A 21871-nucleotide genomic window follows, 5' to 3' on the forward strand; every position below is an offset into this window, starting at 1 on the left:
AAGTATAGAAATGAAAGGCTTTCTATTTTTTTTACTCCATATTAGGGAATCCATTCCCGGATGGGTTTATCCATTCCCGGGAATTCAGGAATCCCGGGCTCCAGGGGATGACACAGTGCACGGGCATCTCACATGTGAACGGTTTTAGAACGACCAACACTTATTTTTAATAAAACTACTGCAATATGTTGACACAAATAAAAGACTAACCTTATCTGCAAGCAGTTCATGCTGTCATATAAATACATGTATCTTTAGTTGCGGTAAGAAGAGCGTAGAAAGCATAACGTCCTCACAGGTGGCGCAGTGGTAGTGCTGCTGCTTTGCAGTAAGGAGACTGTGGAAGATTGTGGGTTCGCTTCCCAGTTCCTCCCTGTGTGAATAGCGCTTTGAGTACTGAGAAAAGTGCTACATAAATGTAATGAATTATTATTATTAACGTGTCCAGTGTGCGGTCGGCCAGGTAAGAGCGCACCTTCGTGCAGAAGTACACCAGCCACTGAGAAGCACGCTCTGCCTCCACTGAAGTAGGCGGCACAATCATCAGATACTGATACACTTGTTCTAAACAACGCCCGCGCTTGTCGTTGCTCTGAAACACTGCCATTTCAGATTTTGCTGATGCATCCAGTTTCTTGTCATCATTCTGTGATGGCAAGTTTCTTGGCACAGATAATTCGGATGCAACAGACTGACGCATTGCAATTTCAAGTTGCTGATCAAAGCTGTTGTCTGATGAAGTGCAAGCTGCAGCAATGGCGCCACCTTAATTATTTTCAACTATAACTCTGTTATTTCTTGATTGATTTTTACACGCTATATATGCGAGCTTGGCCGTTCCCATTTTCCCGGGAATTACAGGAGTCCCAGGAATGAAAAATGTCCGGGAATCCCGGAATGGATTCCCTACTCCATATCAAACTATACTTTTGTAAACACATTAAAAAAATAATGAAAAAAGGCACACACACAAACAGAGAATAACTCTACATAATACCTCATTATACCTCATGCCAAGACAAAAGGCTGAGTCCTTTGTTCTAATACCTTTATATAATTTTTAAACAACTATGAATTAAATAATGGTATAGTTTATCTAGATTAATACAGTTTCCTAAAGAGAAAGTAGTAATTCATTAAAGATAAAAGATGTAGTGAGGAATGCTGAGATTGCCGTAAATTCTTAAAAGGCAATAGAGAAAATGACTAAGTGTTGAGTGTTGTCAAAGGCATTATACATAATTTATTAAAGCAAGAATTTGCTTTTCACAGAAAGCAAGTACTTGAGGAGATACTAACAAATTTTGTATTGTGGTAGGAAAGTGATAGTCCTACCACATAAAAAATGGAAATGTATTCTGTCAGCACCTGTAATGCGTAATTTTACGAATATTTAGTGTGCTGAAGCATGTAAGTTTAATCTTCTTAGACTCTTATCAGTAACATGGTACAGTAATCCCTCGCTATATCGCGCTTCGCCTTTCGCGGCTTCACTCTATCGCGGATTTTATATGTAAGCATATTTAAATATATATCGTGGATTTTTTGCTGGTTCGCGGATTTCTGAGGACAATGGGTCTTTTAATTTCTGGTACATGCTTCCTCAGTTGGTTTGCCCAGTTGATTTTATACAAGGGACGCTATTGGCAGATGGCCGAGAAGCTACCCAACTTACTTTTCTCTCTCTCTCTCTTGCGCTGACTTTCTCTGATCCTGACGTAGGGGGATTGAGCAGGGGGGCTGTTCGCACACCTAGACGATACGGACGCTCGTCTAAAAATGCTGAAAGATTATCTTCACGTTGCTACCTTCTGTGCAGCTGCTTCGTGAAGCGACATGCTGCACTGTGCTTCACATACTTAAAAGCTCGAAGGGCACTTATTGATTTTTGATTGTTTGTTTTTCTCTGTCTCTCTCTCTCTGCTCCTGATGGAGGGGGTGTGAGCTGCTGCCTTCATTGTAACTGCTTTGTGCCGCGGTGCTTCAAATACTTAAAAGCCAAACAGCCCTATTGATTTGTTTGCTTTCCTCTCTTTCTGACAGTCTCTGCTCCTGACGCGCACTCCTTTGAAGAGGAAGATATGTTTGCATTCTTTTAATTGTGAGACGGAACTGTCATCTCTGTCTTGTCATGGAGCACAGTTTAAACTTTGGAAAAAGAGACAAATGTTTGTTTGCAGTGTTTGAATAACGTTCCTGTCTCTCTACAACCTCCTGTGTTTCTGCGCAAATCTGTGACCCAAGCATGACAATATAAAAATAACCATATAAACATATGGTTTCTACTTCGTGGATTTTCACCTTTCGCGAGGGGGTCTGGAACGCAACCCCCGCGATGGAGGAGGGATTACTGTATATAAAAATCCTTTGTTGATACATTTCTTTGACTAGAAGAGGTTTTCCCACCAGGTACAAACCTCCTCTTGCAAATTTATGACTACCTAAAAGCAATACTGACTCAGTAGGACCCACTTTTAAAGAAATGTGAACATGTTTGTTTAAGGAAATCTAAAAGTGGATTGGTTGTGTTTTATGTTTCTATTTATTTATGTGAGGCAATTGAATAGACCTATACTTGACACTAGTCTGAATCTAATTCACTTATGGATGGAAGCTATAAAAGACAACACATTTCCATAGTTTGTTCCACATGATTTTAAATAGATTCACCTTTTGATATGGAAAAGCTCATTATTGGACCACTTCAGAATGCAGTTCATAGTGCATTTTCCTCTTGCTGCTTTTGATGTCAAATATTTCCTTATTAAAAAAATCCCAAAAAGAAAATAACTGTGGAATGTAGAACTTTGCTTCCAGTTAATTTTGAAGTTGGAGTTGACATTCCAGAATGAAACATGTTATAAAATGTATGCAAGATGTAACATTTGGGGACTTGGTTAACTGTTATGAAAGTTAGTGCATTTTATATTTTTTATATTTTAAGACCTCCAAACCTGTTCTTTGATCAAGTGTTGACATATCCTGGTGCTTGAGGCATCACAGGGAACACCCCCTTACACCTGTCCAACTTTTTTGGAATAATAAGAAAAATATCCCAAAAAATAGAAACCCCAGTAACCACCCCAACAAGTGTTTAGTGAAATAAATACAAACCACTCTTTCCAACTGTAGTAATAGTAAAACACCACTCAGTGACCCACTAAATGCCAACAAATCAACAATAAAGTGAAATTACCAAAATAAATATAACTATAAATACAAAATGACTAATATTAGCATAAAATCACAAAAATATTACCACATGGAAGTAGAAAAGCAACTGAATTATGTTCACTGTCTGGAAATTAATATTAGTAAAAGACAATTATTTATTAAAATTATCCAAATAACTAAAATCTTGGCATGAACTGATTTATCATATAATGAGAATACCAAAGTGACAGAGATCTTTTTATTACATAATAAGTTCTTTTAACAATGATTATAATTTCAGTTTCAAGATACACAAGCAAAAGGATCTCTTCAAGCCCAATTAAACCGAAACCTCGAATCATAGTTTGTCATCTGTTATACCACTGAACAACTCTTTCAGCTTGGAACAAGCTGTAGTTCTGCTTTGTCCTTGCTGTTTATAGCACAATCAGCAATTTGTCTGGGACTGAACAGCCACCTTTTTAGCTTTGTCACAGGGAGACCACAGGTGGTGAGAATTGGTGGTTGTGCCTCCAGCATCATTACGCTCAATATGGGAGCACCACAAGGCTGTGTACTCAGCCCTCTACACTCACGACTGCATGGCCACACCTCCAACTCTATTGTCAAGTTTGCTGATGACACAGTAGTGTTAGGCTTTATCTCCGACAGTGATGAGATAGCATACTGGCATTGTGGTGTCAGAAGAACTGCCTCCAACTGAATGTCAGCACAACCAAGGAGTTGGCGGTGGACTTTGGCAGCAGCCCAAAATGAATACTCTACCTCATTGTTTCTCTGCTGCTGCCATGTCTATGTTAACAAGCAAACTAGCACACTGTGCTTTACAGTACATAGATATACTATTCTGTTTCATTTGCACAGTTCAGATTCTGTCTAAAATTGTAATGTTTTGGATACATACTTTTCCCCTATATATTGTATCACCTTAGTTCTACCCTTTTAAGTTTCTTTTTTAATTTAAATTTAATTTAAATTATCTGTTTGTTAACTTACTGCACAGTCTCAAATTTCACTACATGTTGCACTTGTATAACTGTGTATGTGACAAAGAAAGAATCTTTAACTTGAATTTGAACTCTTGATAGGGATGATGATATGACACCTTGAGGATGCAAAGTTTAATTCCTGATTATAACAGATTTTTTTTTTAATTTTATAAAAAAGGAATTAAAATGGAGCATTTCAATGATAGCAAACCAAAGAATGTATTGAGCAATGTTCTGTCATTAAATACAAACAAGGTGCAACCTCACATGCATTCTGAGATGGCAAGTATTTGCAGGAATACATGTGATGTTTTCACAGTGGGTTAAAGGTACCTGTCTACCATTGGTAGTAGTCAAGAAGCAGGCAGGTGAGCAAGGTTCATCGATCAGCGATCAAGAGAGGAAGTGCTTGGCAAGAAAGGTTGAGACCTATTAGGGCAATAAGGAAAGGTATAGGAAGAATGCTGAAAGCCATCTTCAAAGACAGGAAGTATTCCAAGAATACAAATTATATTTTCACAGCAGGTCTCTCATTGGTGGTTGACAATAAGTGGACAGGAGGTGAGCAAGATGCCTCAGAAGATAGAGTTTGTAAAGCAGGTTTTATGGGAAGACAATTTAGAGACAAAGCACTGGGGAAGAGAGGTTGAGACACATGAGGATAGCAGAGAAAGAGGTATGGAGGAACGATGAGGGTACACAAAGGGCAAGACACATATCAAATATCAGGTATTTTTATATGTATTCACTTACTTATCTTTAACAGGAAACCTAGCTAGTTCTGTATAATTAGATGATAGAGAATAATTTCAAAACATGGTTTACACCTTTCTGTTCTAACTTAAGGAGAGTTTTTTTTTGATTGGTGAATTTTTGAATTTACATTTAAACTAATGAGGAACTTTTTGCCTGACTTCACCCAAGCACTCTCTTAATGTTGTATATTTCAATATGCAGATTTTTACTGAATTGATGTGTAATCAAATGTCAAATGCAATAATTTAATTATGCTGTTGCAGTGCCTATGAAACATGTTGTGCCCTTTGGAAAGTTTTCACTTTATTATACAGTATTTATTCAATGGTTGATTTAATTTGTTTTTTTGACACCAATAACCATAAAAAGGTTCTTTAATGTCAAAATGAAAACGGACATCTGCAAAGTGGTCTAAATTAATTGCAAATATAAAAACACAATAACTGATCACAGGAGTATTTACCCCCTTCAAGCAGGAATTTAGTCAATTCATCTTTGGCAACCACGGCAGCCTTGAGCCTGTGTGCATAGGTCTCTGTCAGCTTTGCACATCTGGAACATTATAGTTTTTGCAATTCTTCTTTGCTAAACTGTTCAAGTGCTGTCATCTTGATCATGAGCGAACAGCCTTTTTCAAGTCCAGCTACAAATTCTCAATAAGTCTTAGATCTGGATTCTGACTTGCCATTCCAGGACATTGACATTGTTGTTTTTAAGCCATTAATGTGTATCATTGGCTTCATGTTTGGTGTTGTCTTGCTGTCCTCTCACCAGATTGTGGTTTCTTGCAGACTGCATCAGGTTATCCTTAAGGATTTCCTTATATTTGGCTACATTCGTTTTACTTTCTACCCTCATAATAATATTAATAATAATAATACATTTTATTTATGTAGTGCCTTTCCCATGCTCAGTGTGCTTTAGAGTCTCATAAAGAAAACCGCTGGTATATGTAACATTGAATGCAAATATTTCCTGAATAGAACACTAAAACAGATAGATACATGATATACAAAAGCATTAAACAGAATAAAAGACAATAAACCAGAGTAAAATACTAATTCAATACTAATTCAATTTCTTAGCATTAGAAAAGGAGATGAATGTGGGATATGTTACGGTGGTGTAAGTAGGAAAGTTTCTTAATGTGGTTTATGTGGGGAAATAAGAAAGAGAGGAATCAAAAATTACACCAAGATTCCTTGCATCAGAAAAACATCTGATGACTGAGAAGGAGCTCAATTTCTTAAGTTGCACGTTAGTGCCAATTTGCAGGAGTTCAGTTACTAGCTTTCTAGGGCCTGCTCCGGAGAAGCATCCTCACAGCATGATATTGCCATCTCTTTTCTCCATGGTAGAAGTGGTGTGTTTTTGGTAATGCTCAGTGTTCAAACATGGTGTTTAGTCAGAAGATCAAAAAAGCTAAATTTTAGTCTTAGACCATAGAATCTTCCTCTACCTCACTTCAGAGTTGCCTATATGCGTCTAGAAAATTCTAGCAGAGATGTTGTGCATTTTTTTTTAAATAACTGGCTTTTGTCTTTTTCAGTCTCCCATTGCATTATGACTGGTGAAGCACCCAGGCAACACTTGTTGTATACAGAGTCTCTCAAATTCAGCCACTGTAGCTTCTAACTCTTTTAGCGTTCTCACAGATTTACAGCTATGCCATACTCTTTCCATTTCATAATGATTAATTTTAGTAATATTGCTATTTTCTTATATCCATCCTCTGACTTGTGCTTTTCAATCACCTTTTTAGGGAGTTGCTTGAAGTGTTCTTTTGTCTTTGTTGTGTTGGTTAGATCATGATATTGACTCACTACGTGTGTTCAACCTTCCAGATACAGGTGTATCTATGCTACAATCAGTTGAAACCCCAGACAGGTGATCTACTTTGAAGGAATTATGTGACTTCTAAAACTAACTGGCTATTTAAGTGATAATTTTGGTGTAATATTAAAGGGGGCTATCTTATATTCACTAACAATTACAGTAAGGGTTCAGTTAACTTACTTATGCACACATCTCTGGTATAGCTCTGGCACAGTTGTAAAATTCAGTGTAATTTATTCCTGTGTGAAAATATTCTGCATTTGCTGTGCATATCAGGTGGGAGGGTCAGATCTGGTGGCCACCCTCGATTCCTCAAGCCTTTTGTATAATGAAATGCCTGCCCTTCGGGACATTTCAGCCATTTATTCATTTGCATAGAAACCACTGTGTAATGCAGATAATGAATTTACAGAAAACTACCTTAACTTGTCAAGAAACCTCTTTTCTCTGGTGTTCATTGGGTGTGTAGCTTTTGGTGTACTTTATCAAATGCTCAAGCACTGTTAAGGAAAGTGTTTACAACAATGACAAAGTGTCGTGGTTTGCTATGTATAACCTACTCAGCATTAACCAATTTTCTCCATCCAATGTTGGCATCAATCTTTGTTGCATAAAATGTGAAAGTCAATTCTATACAGAAAAAAACAAAATCATTTTCAAATGCTCTTTTCATGTAGTTGAGCTGTTAAAATAACAGGTTAACTGCATAAGCCTAAGTCACTTCACATTTCAATAAAGACTCTTTCTTTTCTACCCATAATTCAGTAGCATGTCACAGCATTGCTAATGCATCTTTTGTAATATTCTTTACAGGTAAAGCTTTAGGGAAGCCTGGCTTAGTTCCCGTGCCTTATGAGAGAATTGCAAAAGATCCTCTAGCTGTTTCAGTTCAGGGCCTGCCAGATGGTGTTCGCTTTAAAGACCCCATTGGATACGATTATAACACTCTGAGTCAGATCTTCAAGAATAAGTCCCGTATCACCTTTGAGATTAAAAGGTATTTCTGACTTTTTACCCAGTTTGATTTGTAACTGTTTAAGACATTTACCATTTAATTTGTTTAAATGCTCAATTTATTTCTGTAATTTAGGCCATTCTTGGAAACAAGGACACAGAAAGGTATTTTCTTCTTACTTAATGTTATGTTTTATTTTTATTTTATTTTTTGATTAAATATGGCATGCATTGCTTAGATTGACCTAAATGTGGCATATATTTGTTTATTATACAATAAAATTGTTCCATCATCCTGAAAATTCAAATTAAATATTTAGGTTGGAACCCTTAACAACTTCTGTAGTGAATGGGTTACATTTATAATGTGTCTAAGCTGTTTTTGAAACATTTTCCAACAGTATTGAAGTAATTAAAAACAAGAAAAAAAGACACACTGCTAGATAATATTTTATATATAACATGGACTTAAATATTTTATAGGAGAGCCATCCAGGAAAACTCCAGACAATGTGGAAGATGTAAGCTCCCTATTTAAGTAAGTTGTTTTTTTTTTATCACATAGCAAGGACTCCCTTTCCATAAAATTATTATTTCTTCTGGGAATTGCATGAAAATCTGATCCATATTACAACCTTCTGCAACAGACATGGACATAACTGTAGAATACATGTATTTTCAGTCTGATTAAATACTAATGAAGTCATGCATCAGCAACTGGTCTTGTGCAAAGCTGAGTAGGAGTCGTATACAGGCCATCTGTTGTGCAGACTTAAGGGTTTGGTCCAGATTAGTGTGGTGCTGGTTGTCTATGTATGATTGCAGTGGTGTAATGTAAAGGTTAATTTCCCTTAACTTCTCTGATTTTCCTGCAATCTTGTGTTTGATCTACATTAATAACTGGGACTGAATAATGTGGGCATTAAGAAGTTTTCAGAATTAAGTCACCAAAATGGCAAGATAGAAAAAAAAAACTTAATTTCCCTAAATCAAACTGGAATTTATCAGCCACATTACCCAACCTACGCTTCAGGTAAAATAATGAACCACCTAACCCAGCACTGATCTATGCTATTTAGCTGGAACATTATGACATATTACTGGTCTGTTTATTTTTGCTGAGACACTATTGCTAGTATTTGTTAGCAGCACCGAATTCCAAGAAGGATTGTATCTTAAATGTAGCGGTACTTGACATGACTTTAGCCAATTTTAGCTTTTAATTAAAGACGATCAGGCCTACAAGCCTTGCAGAAACAAAAAAAAATCTATTCTTCCACATTGTTTTATTATTTTTTTGTGTTCATGCATTGTTTTATTGTTTCTAGTTTTATTGCTATGAAAAAGTTCAGAACTTCCTCCATCATACACCAACAGGACCGAATGTGAGATTTCTTTTACTGAGGTTGTTATCCTCTCAATCTCCCTATTGCTGCCTTGTTTACCAATGTACTGAAAAGAGAATGATTTCTAGTTATTCCTGACTTTTTAATTGATATAAGAAAAATTCCCCACAAAAAATACACTGGTGACCATATAGCATTTGCAAATATGAATAAGCTGGAATTTATCTTTCTTTTAATGTTTTTGTTTTTCATATTATCTTGCTCATAAAATAGTTGTATAGTTTACCTGGCTTGGTGTGCTCTATATTGTTTACTAGACAAAAAGCCCGTTTCGATAATGAAAGATGAAACGGGCATGAGTTTGTGTCAGTAGTATATGAAGAACAAATGATAAGTAAGAAATAAATAAGAAAGTGATGTAAGTAATGATAATTAACTAAGAGGTTTGGGATATGTATGACTTTATCCACGGTAAAAAATACTGTACACTTAAAAAAGACATGCTATCTATGACAACGTTTTTTGTTTGTATACTGGAGGCCTGTCAGTATGCAACTAAAGTTGTAAAATCTCTTTGTAGACTACATTTTTTGTGAAGACACTCTCACTGTTTGGTAGTAATTTCCCTTGATGTGGCCCATCTTTAACTTGCACCTTCACATCACTCGCGTGCTGAAAGTACTTAATAATAATATGTTCTTACGTATTATTTTGAGTGTGAGGGTTGGCTGTGATCGGGGCTAATATCCTATGCCTGGGTGGAAGGATTTTGGATTTCAGAATAATATTCCCGAAATGCGTAGGCTAAATCCACCGCCTGCCGCGATGAAGCAAATTTTTTCTTTAGAGGCATTTGTATAAGTTGGAAGTGAGACGAACTTTGAAATGTTTAAGTCATGAATGTACCTGTTGAAGACAGTTGTAGAATGCGTAGGCTAAATCCGCCGCCTGCCACTATGTTGGGGTTGGATTTCGGTCTCGTAAGGTTTTTCGGGCAGCGGCGCAGAAGGCAACTGCGCATTCGGCTTCGGATTGACGTCAGTGAGTGCGCAGAAGGCGACTGTGCATTCGGCTTCGGATGGGAGTGAGTGAGTGAGTGAAGAGGCAGGCGAATTATGTATTAAGATACTGAACTATACATGTTTCAGAATACCACAAGAAGTGCTGTCTTCTTACTGCAAATTTTGTAGGTACATTCATTTCATTTTGAAACAATAGAAACCATGTTTTGCTTTATGAAAGTTTAGAATAAAAATAAATATGCAATTTTAGAATCATGGGATGAATGCTAGTGTAAATATAAAAAGGTGTTTTAAAAAAGAAGATTGATGTATGTGAGCATGCTGGAATCTTGAATTTGGATAATAAAATCAGGTCAACTTAAGGATTTTATTGATGCTTTCCATTTATTCTGGCTGTAGTATATTTGGATTTAATGACTTACACTTGAATTGATTGTGAAGTAAAATACAGGCAAGCATATGAAAAGAAGGATTGCTATGTGAAAGTCTCAAGGAATTAAATGACCCAGGAGAAACATGAAGAAATATAATTGCTTTTTGAAAGTTATATATGGGCAAATAAGATATATTTTTAATTAATTGTTGTCTCACTCTTATTAAATAATAATGCAACCAGAAAAAAGTTAAAAGTTAATATTTCATTTTTTTTCTACAATTGACATTGATTTTAACCCCAGGGACAACATCTGACTAAATTTGTCTTTAGTGTACTAACAAGTATGCTTTAATCTATATGTCTTAAACTCGTCAACAAATTAGAGAGAGATTGTGTCCTTTAATATGCTTAATTCTTTTGAATTTAAAAGTATAAAATTATTTTTTTAAATGTATTTTTTTCCTGGAATACTTTTTCTCTTTGTATAAAAAGCAGCAGTTTCATTTGTATCTGTAGTTTCAATTAAATTCTCAGTTTGCTGACCTTTCCTGATTGAAATCATAGCTGTGTAAATATTTTTGCTGTTTAACATTTAAGTTAATTTCTAATCTTTACATTTTATATATTTGTATTAAATTAAAATATGATTGATACTTCTAAAAGTCTAATTTTTGCAAAGTTCCTTCTGTTGTTCCTGGTTTACTTTCTTAAAGAGTTGCTTCATGCTCATTGATAAAGTTTCAGTTGAAATTGAAAAACTGTTTGAAATTATTAGCACAGCTATTGTCAATTGTGATCTTGATAAAAGACATTTCCAATTAATTTTTCATTCTGATAAACTGCATTCCCCAAATAGTGCTGGTTAACTTTTTCTGCTTTGTAGGATGCTGTTTTGAGCTGGAATTCCAGACATGGTGAAAAGGTGTGTGGCCTCCAAAATAAACCATAAAACTTTTACTGGCCAGCCCAGAAGAGGCTCACCTGAAGACCGCTAGTCTTCCATTTGTTGGCTTCAGCATATGCAGTCCCCAGAAATGGGGGACTAGTTTAAAAAGTTCAAAATGTTAGAAATGTACAGCACTTTAGTATTCTTTGAGACAAGGGAGTGGGTAACTATAAACCTCAGATTTGTCTGAACAACTCAAAACAAGCCATCTATAGATTATTTATTTAAGGAATACCAAAAAAAAGTACAAAATAGAAAAACAAGGGTGAAAATTTTGCCTTAAAGGCAAGCCAAAACACCTACCGTAATCCCAATACACTTTCCAATATTCAAGAACAAGAAAACAGAACAATAGGTTACAAAAAAAAAACAGAAAAACTAAAGAAATAAAAATACTTTCAAACTTAAAATGCAAAATCAGTGTTCCACTGCTAGGTTTCTCTTTCTAACTGAATACAAAGCTAGATGATGGACACAGCAGCAGGGATGGCAGGGTGGCCCTGCCGCCTGGGGCTTCACCTACAAAGCATAGACAATGTCAGCACATTTAAAGAGAGAAAATATAAGTAACAAATTATGTACAAATCTAACAGAAATAATATAAAAACATAAAGAATAATAATTCAAAAATAACAAAAGCAACCATCAAACAAAATAAATGTGAGCCAGGGAGAAAACCCTGGCTGTAACATAGCAGGCATACTTTGTATACTTTTTAACAATCAGTTTAGTTTTTGATCAGTGATTCATCTACCATCTTTTATGGGTGAAGGTACTAAAGCTAAATGGCTCAATAAAGCAACTATACATATGTTTCTTTAACGTTGTGAGCAAAATGCTAACAGTAGACCGTCCCTAACCTTTTAAGGTGACTTGGCTACAGTTCAACTCTTGTTATGACACACAGTGTCCTAGTGTGAAAAATAGGTTCTTTCAATTAAAGGGAGATACCATTTTTTAATTCTCTTGATTTGAATCTAGAGTTTTTATCAGTCAAGATAAAGCTTTGAAAGCAAGGCTTACACTATCAAATGGCCATCATTAGTTGTCCCATTAGCAAATAGCTGAATGGTTAGCCAGGCTTCCCAATAGTTTTCAAAAACTAGATATACACAACTACTGATAACAAACAAGTACCTGGACACCCATTTTTGGCTGTTTTCGCTTTGATTTTAGTAGTTTACTAGGTGGCTCCGACTCCGTGATCGTTTCGCTCACCCACCCTCGGGTTTGGTTAAGCGGATATATAATTTAAAGAGATTGTTATTTTCATTTCATTCATTTTTTATTTCTTGATATTTACCAGTAATAAAGTTGTAGTGAATGAGTTATTCCTCCTCCCCCCCGGGGCGCGCTACGCGCTAGCCACTTTCCATCTCTGCTTCTCGCATTGTGAAGAGGGGGATGAACGCACACGAAGGATATGTGGTCACTCCTTGGAAACCCCCTCTTAAACAGTGATACAATGGGAAACAAATAAATTTTTTTACCTCCTCTATGCTCAATCAGCTTGCTTTCTGCTGCTGCTTGTGCCATGCTACATGATCTGCATGTCGTGCTGCGCGTCGATCACTTAATAGCCTGTACAACAGCTGTCCTTTAAGCCAGCTGCTGTTTGTGTCGTGCTGCGTGATCTGCATGTTGTGCTGCACGTCGATCATTTAAAAGCCTGTACAGCATCTGTCCTTTTAGTCTCACATCCTTGTCTTGCGAGAAAATCACGTCTCAACCCAAGATTTTTTTTTTATTATAATAGAGAGATGATATAGATAATATTTAATTTTTAATGTGAACATTGTAGGCTTTTGTGATGCTTGAGATATCACATTGTTTAGTTTATATATTAAAAGGGATCCAGGAACAATATATTTTTTTCAATAACACAAATACAATACAGCAACAATATACAGGTATTATCAAATGACCAACAATAATTTCTTGGGAGAGTTCACTTTGGTCTCAAAAGTAACATGGCTGCAAGGTTATACCCATGACCTTGAACCTAATAAATGGGTTAGGAGATTGTTCGATGGCTGGATGATTATAATAATTTTAACTAAAAACACATAGTAGTAAATTATTTGTATAATCATTATGAATGCAAAATTTCATATAAATAGCATACCTTCCACAAAAGTGCAGCAGCATAGTTGCACAACTTTCCCTGAAGAGTAATACAAGAACAGTTTGGCATTCCTACAACACCTGATTAGGCAACCACCCAGGCAAAGTAATCCTGAGTTTTAATTGTGAATTTCCCCCTGGGATTAATAAAGTATCTATCTATCTATCTATCTATCTATCTATCTATCTATCTATCTATCTATCTATCTATCTATCTATCTATCTATCTATCTATCTATCTATCTATCTATCTATCTATCTATCTATCTATCTATCTATCTATCTATCTATCTATCTATCTATCTATCTATCTATCTATCTATCTATCTATCTATCTATCTATCTATCTATCTATCTATCTATCTATCTATCTATCTATCTATCTATCTATCTATCTATCTATCTATCTATCTATCTATCTATCTATCTATCTATCTATCTATCTATCTATCTATCTATCTATCTATCTATCTATCTATCTATCTATCTATCTATCTATCTATCTATCTATCTATCTATCTATCTATCTAATTGACTGAGATGTAAGCATAAAATTTATACCTTTCAGTTTGTGGATGTGGGATTAGTTACTGCTGTGATATATTTTGGTGCTTTTGTGATTTCTCATTATCGTTCTGCCAAACAGAGTAGAGCACAGAGTAATTAAAAATATTTCCCTATATGGCATGCAGCCATTTTTGTAAGTTTTCCTCCCAGATGAGTGGTATTTGGGAATTTTACACCATACAGTATGAGTTTGAGGAATTGTGTTTTCATACTGTTTTATTATTTATTGTCTCTTCTTTCAAATGAGTAATTCAAATACTAAAGCATGGAGTTGCTTCAGGGATAGGCAAAAGGTTGTGCCTATCATCTGTATTTTGCAGTATGACTTGTAACGATGACAGTTAAAATAAAATGGTAAAATCTTACAGTTTTTAATTAGGCTGAAGGCTCTTGTCAAGACTGTTTGTGACTTTCTAGTTATGTATGATCTTTGCTTTTTAATTTTTTTTTCTGTTTAGCATTGAAACTGTGCAAGTGAAGGCAGAAGCTGAAGAAGAAGAGGAAGGTTTGTATATTACAGAAGTTGTTTATCATAGGTTTGAATGCAAAGAATAATTTTTCATTAAAATTTTATTATATGGGTGTTTTGAGGAACTGTAAATATGCATTGCTTTGTACTTGGGTTTTATCAACTTTTAGTACTTTAGGATGAAAGAAGTTAATGTCTTGAATGTCTTATTTCTCTTATAATTCTAGTGATGTTAATTACTGATCAAATTAATTGCTATAGGCCCCACTACTTTTTATTACACCAAGCATTACATTTCAGGGTCTAACGTTTAGGGGATCAGAGTCTTACTTGCTTTCTATAGCTGTGAGGAAGAGAAACAAAGAGGACAGTGCAAAAAATCAATTACATCCATAAACTGCCACAGCTAGAAGTAACAATTTGTCTGCCACAACTGACTTTATCTTTGCACAACAACATATTTTTTTATCCATAAAGTCATTTTACATATACAATTAGGACCAATGATACAAAAGATGTCTTACATGATTGTATTTAAAATTAATTTTTCAGGTCTGTGGTGCCCTTTTTTATTTATTAAAGCTCCCTTGCTTTAAGCACTCATGCACTCTCTTTCCCTCTGTCTGTCTCTTTCACTATCACTCTCCCAGTCACTGTTCTTTTTATATCAAGAAGCACTTATATTTAGTGCAGTTTTCCTCAACTTATTGGTACATTTAGTTTTGATACACTACTGTATAGATGTACATACATACATATGTGATTAATTCCAAGGGAAGATGGGGGGGGGGGGGGGGGGTATAGGTGGGGTGGGGAGTGGTAGCTCTCTGCAATTGAGTACTCACTCTTTAAATTTAGAGATGCAGTCTGAATTTCCACCCAATCATTCTAAGGGTCCTAGAGCAACTTTCATTAGCTTCCCCAACACACATTGTAGTTCACTCCGTTAAGCCACTTGTTGGTCTCCTTCTCATTACACCACTCCTCCCATAATCCTGGAAAGGTCTGCACTTAAACATAGTCTATCTAACAGTACAGATGATCTTTTATTTTGGAAATGTTGTTTTTCTTGTTGCAGTCCAGTCCGTTAAAATGCTGACTAACACATACAAAACTATCATATCTATATGTCAATCTACTGTGCCTCTCTAAGTCACAAAGCATCAGTTGAAGAAATTATTTTTGAGGGAATACGTCTATTAAATACCGAGACTGTGATTCTACCTAGTAAACAAAGTAGTCAGAACCGGCTATAACTGCATGCGTGGTAACCTTGAACATGTCTGAACCTGCATGACAAGCAGCAACACTCTATGACGTTCAGTTGATTGTGAGTCGCCATTTAGTTTGGTTGTGTTTTCTGTAGTGTGCTGAAAAAATGCTAAGTTTAAAAGTTGTGCAAAGATGGTCCCAAGGGTTCTCACACCAGTGCAAAAAGAATGTCGCAAGGAATGTTGTGTTGACATTCTGCAGCAACTTGATGCAGATCCAAACCTGTTTCATAAAGTAATCAATTGTGACGAAACATGGATCTTCCAGTATGATCCTGAAACCAAAAGACAGTCAACGCACTGGAAAACACCGTCATCACCAAGAATGAAAAAAGCTTGTCAAAGCAAGTCAAAATTCAAAGCCATGCTCATTGTGTTTTTCGATATCAAGGGTGTAATTTTGGAAGAATGGGTTCCAGAAGGCACAACAGTTAACCAGCATTATTATAAGGAAGTTTTGATAAAGCTGAGAGAAAAAGTCAGAAAAAAAAACGGCTGCAACTGTGGGAAAATGGTTTCATTCTTCACCAGGACAATACGCCTGCTCACACAGCACTTTCTGTAAAGCAGTTTTTGACCGACAAGCACATTACTACACTTGAACATCCAGCATATTTGCCCGATTTAGCACCGTACGACTTTTATCTTTTCCCAAAAGTTAAATCAGTGCTTAAAGGGACACGTTTTGAGTCAGTTGATGCTGTAAGAAGAAAAAGGCGGATGTGTTAAAACAACTGACAGAAATTGATTTTCTCCATGCCTTCGACCAGTGGAAAACAAGACTGCAGCAATGTATTAGTTCAAATGGGGAGTATATTGAAGGGGAGAAGCATTAAATTTGTAATACATATAAATAAAGGTGAGTTATTTAATCAGTCTAGTTATTTAATAGACACACCTCAGTATATCTCGTAATTTTATCAGATACCAAAATATGCCTAGAGTTCTGAATTTACATTTAACGTCATGATTTGTAATAAGTTCTGGTTCAACTAACAAAATGTGTATTTTGACAAAAAGAGATATTGACAGCACACATTTATCAAAATGGAAGAGATGGTGCAAGGGCTTATGTTAATCTCCATTTTTTTCTAAACCACTCCTTGAGCCCATTTCCATTTAGAACTTCAAAACTTGAATATCTAATTAGTTAAAACTGTTGTCAAATATTTTGCTCCTTTAACATGCTTGTATCTGGAGTTCTATTGACTCTTGTGCCCCATCTTATCTTAATGGTTAATGTGACTCTGTTGTATGTCCATTGGTCTGCCCCTGTTCACTCTATTTCATAGGTAATTAGTATTCTAAGTAATTTAGCAAGACTTATACAATTACATTTGACAATTTTATGTAATGTTGAATGCAAATATTTGTGACTTGTTTCTTAATTTAGGTTCAATGGAAATATCTTCAGTTACAATAAAAGAAGAAACAGAAGAATCAAACTTCATCCAGTTCCCAATAACAGGTTAGTGTCTACTCCTCTGGTTAATTAACAGTCCTATTATGATGTAATATTATATTATAACTTCACATTGCAATTTGGAGGAAAAAAACTCCTCATGTCCCAACCTTTTGTGAGTTTGGTTAATGGCAGTTTTAGTCTATTGCTTAAATTTTGAGTTTGTTTATTTGGAGAATTACTGTTTTGGGCTTCAGCATTAGACACATAAATAATTTTGTGTTTTTTTTTCAACACAGAAGAGTCTGCTTTATAATGTAGAAGTAGACATAATTTATTTTAATCTGGTGTTAACTTGGATTATGTAGGTTTGAAAACATTGTGTTTTTAGCAATCTTTTTCTTTACATAATTTAGCAAAACACATGTATTTGATTTGTAGATGGGCTGCTTGTATACGACATGTGAAGGCAAGACCCTAGACAATCAGACTTCATCTGCATTTGTGTTTATAAAAAAAAAAAAAAAAAAAAAAAATTGTTACTAACTGCTCCAACATGATGTCTTCAAACAACTTCAGCGTACAAATATTCAGATAATTATTGCAGTTAACACTTGTTACCTGAATTAATCAATCTCTAGTCACTGTATAAAATATGTGCTTATAAAGTTTCTATTAATGCAATTGTTTTCAGACATTATAGTTGCATTTTGCGCATTCTGTTGTTTCTCTTAACTTCTAACTACCACTTCGTGATATCATTAGTTCATTGTACTGTAAGAAATGTAAACAAAATTGTGTTGATTTTAGTGAATTGCTTTTATGGGTAAAGTACAGGCAAAAGTAGACATGTTAAGAAACTACTAGTTTTCATCCTCGCATCTGGTTTTCTTTTTTTTTAAATTTGGCAGCAATTGTAGTTTAGTCTGCATTGTAATTTGATGTGTTCTAGCAATAGTCTTGAGGCAGTACAAATTTCATTCACATAGTACTTGTACAAGGATAGTGGGATAACATTCCTGTGAAATTCTTGCAGGCAGTGCAAAACTTTGATATGTTTTGGGTCATGCTCAAGACTCACTTTTAAGCATGTACACGGTGAGTCAAAATTATGTTAACACTAAATACTTCTATGCAATTTTTGTGGACAATTTATGTGTTACATATGGTACATGTGTTGAACATGATGGCGAACAGGTTGAGACATTCCTGTAAATCATCTTGCACATATGAAGTATGATTTGTGAATAAATTGTTTCTGCCATTCAAATGTTAACATAATTTTAACTCACCCTGTATTTATGTTATTGTGTTCATAAGAATTACTTATGAATGTTTTGGAATCACTTCAGTTATTTTGTCCAGCACCTACTTCTTCAGTGGTCTGAGAAAACCCCCCAAATACATACAGTGGCGGAAATAATTATTTGATCCCTGCTGAATTTGTAAGTTTGCTGACTTAAAAAGAAATGAAGAGATACTCCTGATCTCAACTCGTAATGTGTATAAAGCACACCTGTCCACAGAATCAATCTCTTCCATTCCAACCTCTCCACCACTATGGGTGAGACTGATCTCAACTCGTAATGTGTATAAAGCACACCTGTCCACAGAATCAATCTCTTCCATTCCAACCTCTCCACCACTATGGGTGAGACCAAAGAGCTGTCAAAGGACATCAGGGACAAGATTGTAGACCTGCACAAGCCTGGAATGTGCTACAAGACCATCAGCAAGAAGCTTGGTGAGAAGGTAACAACTGTTGGTGCGATTATTCAGAAATGGAAGAAATATAAAATGACCATCAATCGCTCTCGGACTGGAACTCCATCTGTAATTGATTGGTTGATTGATTGTGATCTGTGTACCAAATGGGCATACAGCCAATCTGTGGGAGCCAGAATTCTGGCTGGGTTGTAGGGGATCAAATACTTATTTCACTCACTGACATGCAAATCAATTTATAACTTTTATGTAATGTGTTTTTTTCTGGATTTTTGGTTAATATTCTGTCTGTCCATTAAAATGAAACTACCATAAAAAGTAGAGACTTTTCATTTCTTTGTAAGTAAGCAAACTTACAAATTTAGCAGGAGATCAATTAATTATTTCCCCCACTGTATATCATTTGACTCATCCTAATGTCTGGTTATGCAAGATGTCAAGCATTTTGGGGTTCCCCCTTAGTTTTAGCCCCCTAGACCATATGTTTTGCTGGAAATGACACCCTTATAATAAAGAGTAAACCAATAGGTGTCTTTAGCAATACTGATCTTGAAGTTATGCATGCCAGGGGTCAAATTTACTCTTTTTCACAAAACTAACAAAAAAAATAGAGATCAGTAATATAGGCATGTGGAATGCCATTTTATGCTCTTTTGAGGGTGCTGATCGTGAATATAATATTTCTGATGTTTGATTCTTTACCGATGTCCTCTAAGAGACACTTCCAATTAAAACTGGCAAATTTCAAACATAAGCATGTGAGGTATCATTTTAGACTCACTGGGCAGTGAGGTCAGTGGTTATGAATATGTTTGGTATTTTTTTTTGACACTTTACTAGGGGTCTGGCTCTCTATGGACCTCTATCAGTGGGTGTAAAATGACAAATCCCTGATACAGTCAAAAATACTTAGACTTTAGACATTTAAATTGAAGCACATATTTTTATGTCTGGAACAACTATTTTTGTTTAACTTTTATGAAGTTAATCATTACATTTCTTATGAACACCCCAAACTTAGGGCTGCATATGCTAATTTAGACTTAATATTGTATTATTATTTAATTATAGTTTAGTTGTAGGAGTTATAAAATGAATTTGCACTGATTTTAAAGTGTGTTAAGGATCTCACCTTGATCAGTCATTTGCTGAAAGGTTGTTGAATGCAGTTCTAGAAAAAACCTCCAATGATGAGGAATATTCAGACAGTTATTTGAAGCTAGATTGTTACTCAACAGATGACTACTCTTCACCGGATTTATCAGAGCCCAAACATCAGAACAGTGATGGTAATGACAATAATTAGAGACCCATTGTGAAGGGTCATTGGTGTTGTGACCATTAGGTGTCCAGATTGTCCATATCTGAATTAGTTCAGTTCAATGATGGAGATCACACCTCTGTTGATCGACATGATTGGCTGTTGCTGAACTATGATGAAGTGAACATTGGTTCAGAGTTGATAGAAATCATTTCTGATTGTTCAAATACTTTGTCACTGGCTTCCATTGACATTCTCAACCCTATTGTTATTGAGATTTATAATTTTTCAGAGTATTTATTTTAATGTCATGTGTGCCATATCCACAAATTAGTATGTTCTGATCCAGGACTTTATGAATACCTGGCACTAGTGACATTATTTCTCGTAACAGATTGAAATAGTTATTGACAATGAAAAAATAAAGGATTTATTCTGAAAGATTTGGCCATTTCTGGATGAAATGTTTGCAAGGGCTCCTTGCTTCATTTGTGTCCAGAATTTATGTTGATTAATGTGTCTTAAGTGCCAAGTAAGCCCAATCCAGTGGTCATCGTGTCTATTGTGTGCCAAGTAACCTCAGTCCTTTGGGCATCAAAAATGTTTAATGTCTTTAGGTTGTGGGCTTGTGTTGAATTTTGAAGTACAGTACACCCCCAAAATTCGCGGGGGTTACATTCCTAGAGCACCCAAGAATTGCGAAAAGCCGCAACTTTTGGATGTGGTTAAAAAATGCCTTTTAAATGCCTATTTTTATAGTTTAAACCCTAAATACAGTATGCCCCCCAAAGCACTTTAATTTCGTTGCAAACTCTGCTTAATACATTAATACATTACCTAAAAAATTACCTTAATACATTACCTAAAAACAGAAAGTAAAGGTAAACCCGTATACTGTACAGTACTGTATTGCTATGTCTCCCGCAGTGCTAGAATGTAAAATACCGATGTTACCGCTATACATACTGTAATTCATGCAAGCGCGTTTTCTTTGGTATGCGCTGTTGTTTTCTTTGTTATAAGTAGAGTAAATGCATAACCATTTCATTTAATTAAAATACAATAAAATGTACGGGTACTCACCAATGATGAATGGTATTGATGATGATGATGATGATGAAGTAGCAGTGCAGTACAATGCAGAGGATTTAAAACTCCTCAGGTGGCGCCTCTTTTTCAGGCACTTCAGGAGGTGTCATGTCTTTGGGCGGGTCGTCTTCTGGTGGGGTTTCGTGCTGGCTTTTCTTTATATGTTTCAGGAACATTGTGATGGGAAGTTGCTACATTGTCTCCTGTAGTGAACTGCTACTACAGTTTCCGCGCTTTCTCACGGATGATGTTAACGTCCAAGGGGTGATGTTCTTCCTGCAGTCAGTGATCTACTATGCCAAGGCAAATTTCATCCTGACAATATTTTTATTCCTTACGATTGTTATCTTTTTGGCACTATCACAGAAACTTACAGATTTGGTACTCCATATTGCTGCTTCATTCTTCTTTATGTAGCGTGCGGTACTTTCATTAATGCCATAGTGGTGCGCTACTGCAGCATAACTTTTTAGTTCCCGGAGCAAATCCAGTAGTTCAACCTTCTCCTTGGGCCTCAGGTATAAACGGTGTGTACGTACAGAAATGTTGCGTACGAACGTTTCC

At 35.7% G+C, this 21871-nt stretch overlaps 1 protein-coding gene across 5 annotated transcripts in view; it reads left to right on the forward strand.

Annotated features, from left to right (window-relative positions):
* The window catches only part of LOC114656568 (general transcription factor II-I-like), a 174241-nt gene that overhangs the window by 71543 nt on the left and 80827 nt on the right, over positions 1-21871 (forward strand). For all 5 annotated transcript variants that reach the window (XR_007935624.1, XM_051930782.1, XM_051930781.1 and 2 more), the window contains exons 5-9: positions 7569-7752; positions 7846-7874; positions 8193-8247; positions 14549-14595; positions 17224-17298. Coding sequence is in view for 4 of the 5 variants with exons in the window: in XM_051930782.1 (XP_051786742.1) it covers positions 7569-7752; positions 7846-7874; positions 8193-8247; positions 14549-14595; positions 17224-17298 (390 nt within the window). In the remaining variant the exon portion in view is untranslated. The remainder of the gene's footprint in view (positions 1-7568; positions 7753-7845; positions 7875-8192; positions 8248-14548; positions 14596-17223; positions 17299-21871) is intronic.

Source organism: Erpetoichthys calabaricus, chromosome 8 (assembly GCF_900747795.2).
Source record: "Erpetoichthys calabaricus chromosome 8, fErpCal1.3, whole genome shotgun sequence".
Classification (NCBI taxonomy): domain Eukaryota; kingdom Metazoa; phylum Chordata; class Cladistia; order Polypteriformes; family Polypteridae; genus Erpetoichthys; species Erpetoichthys calabaricus.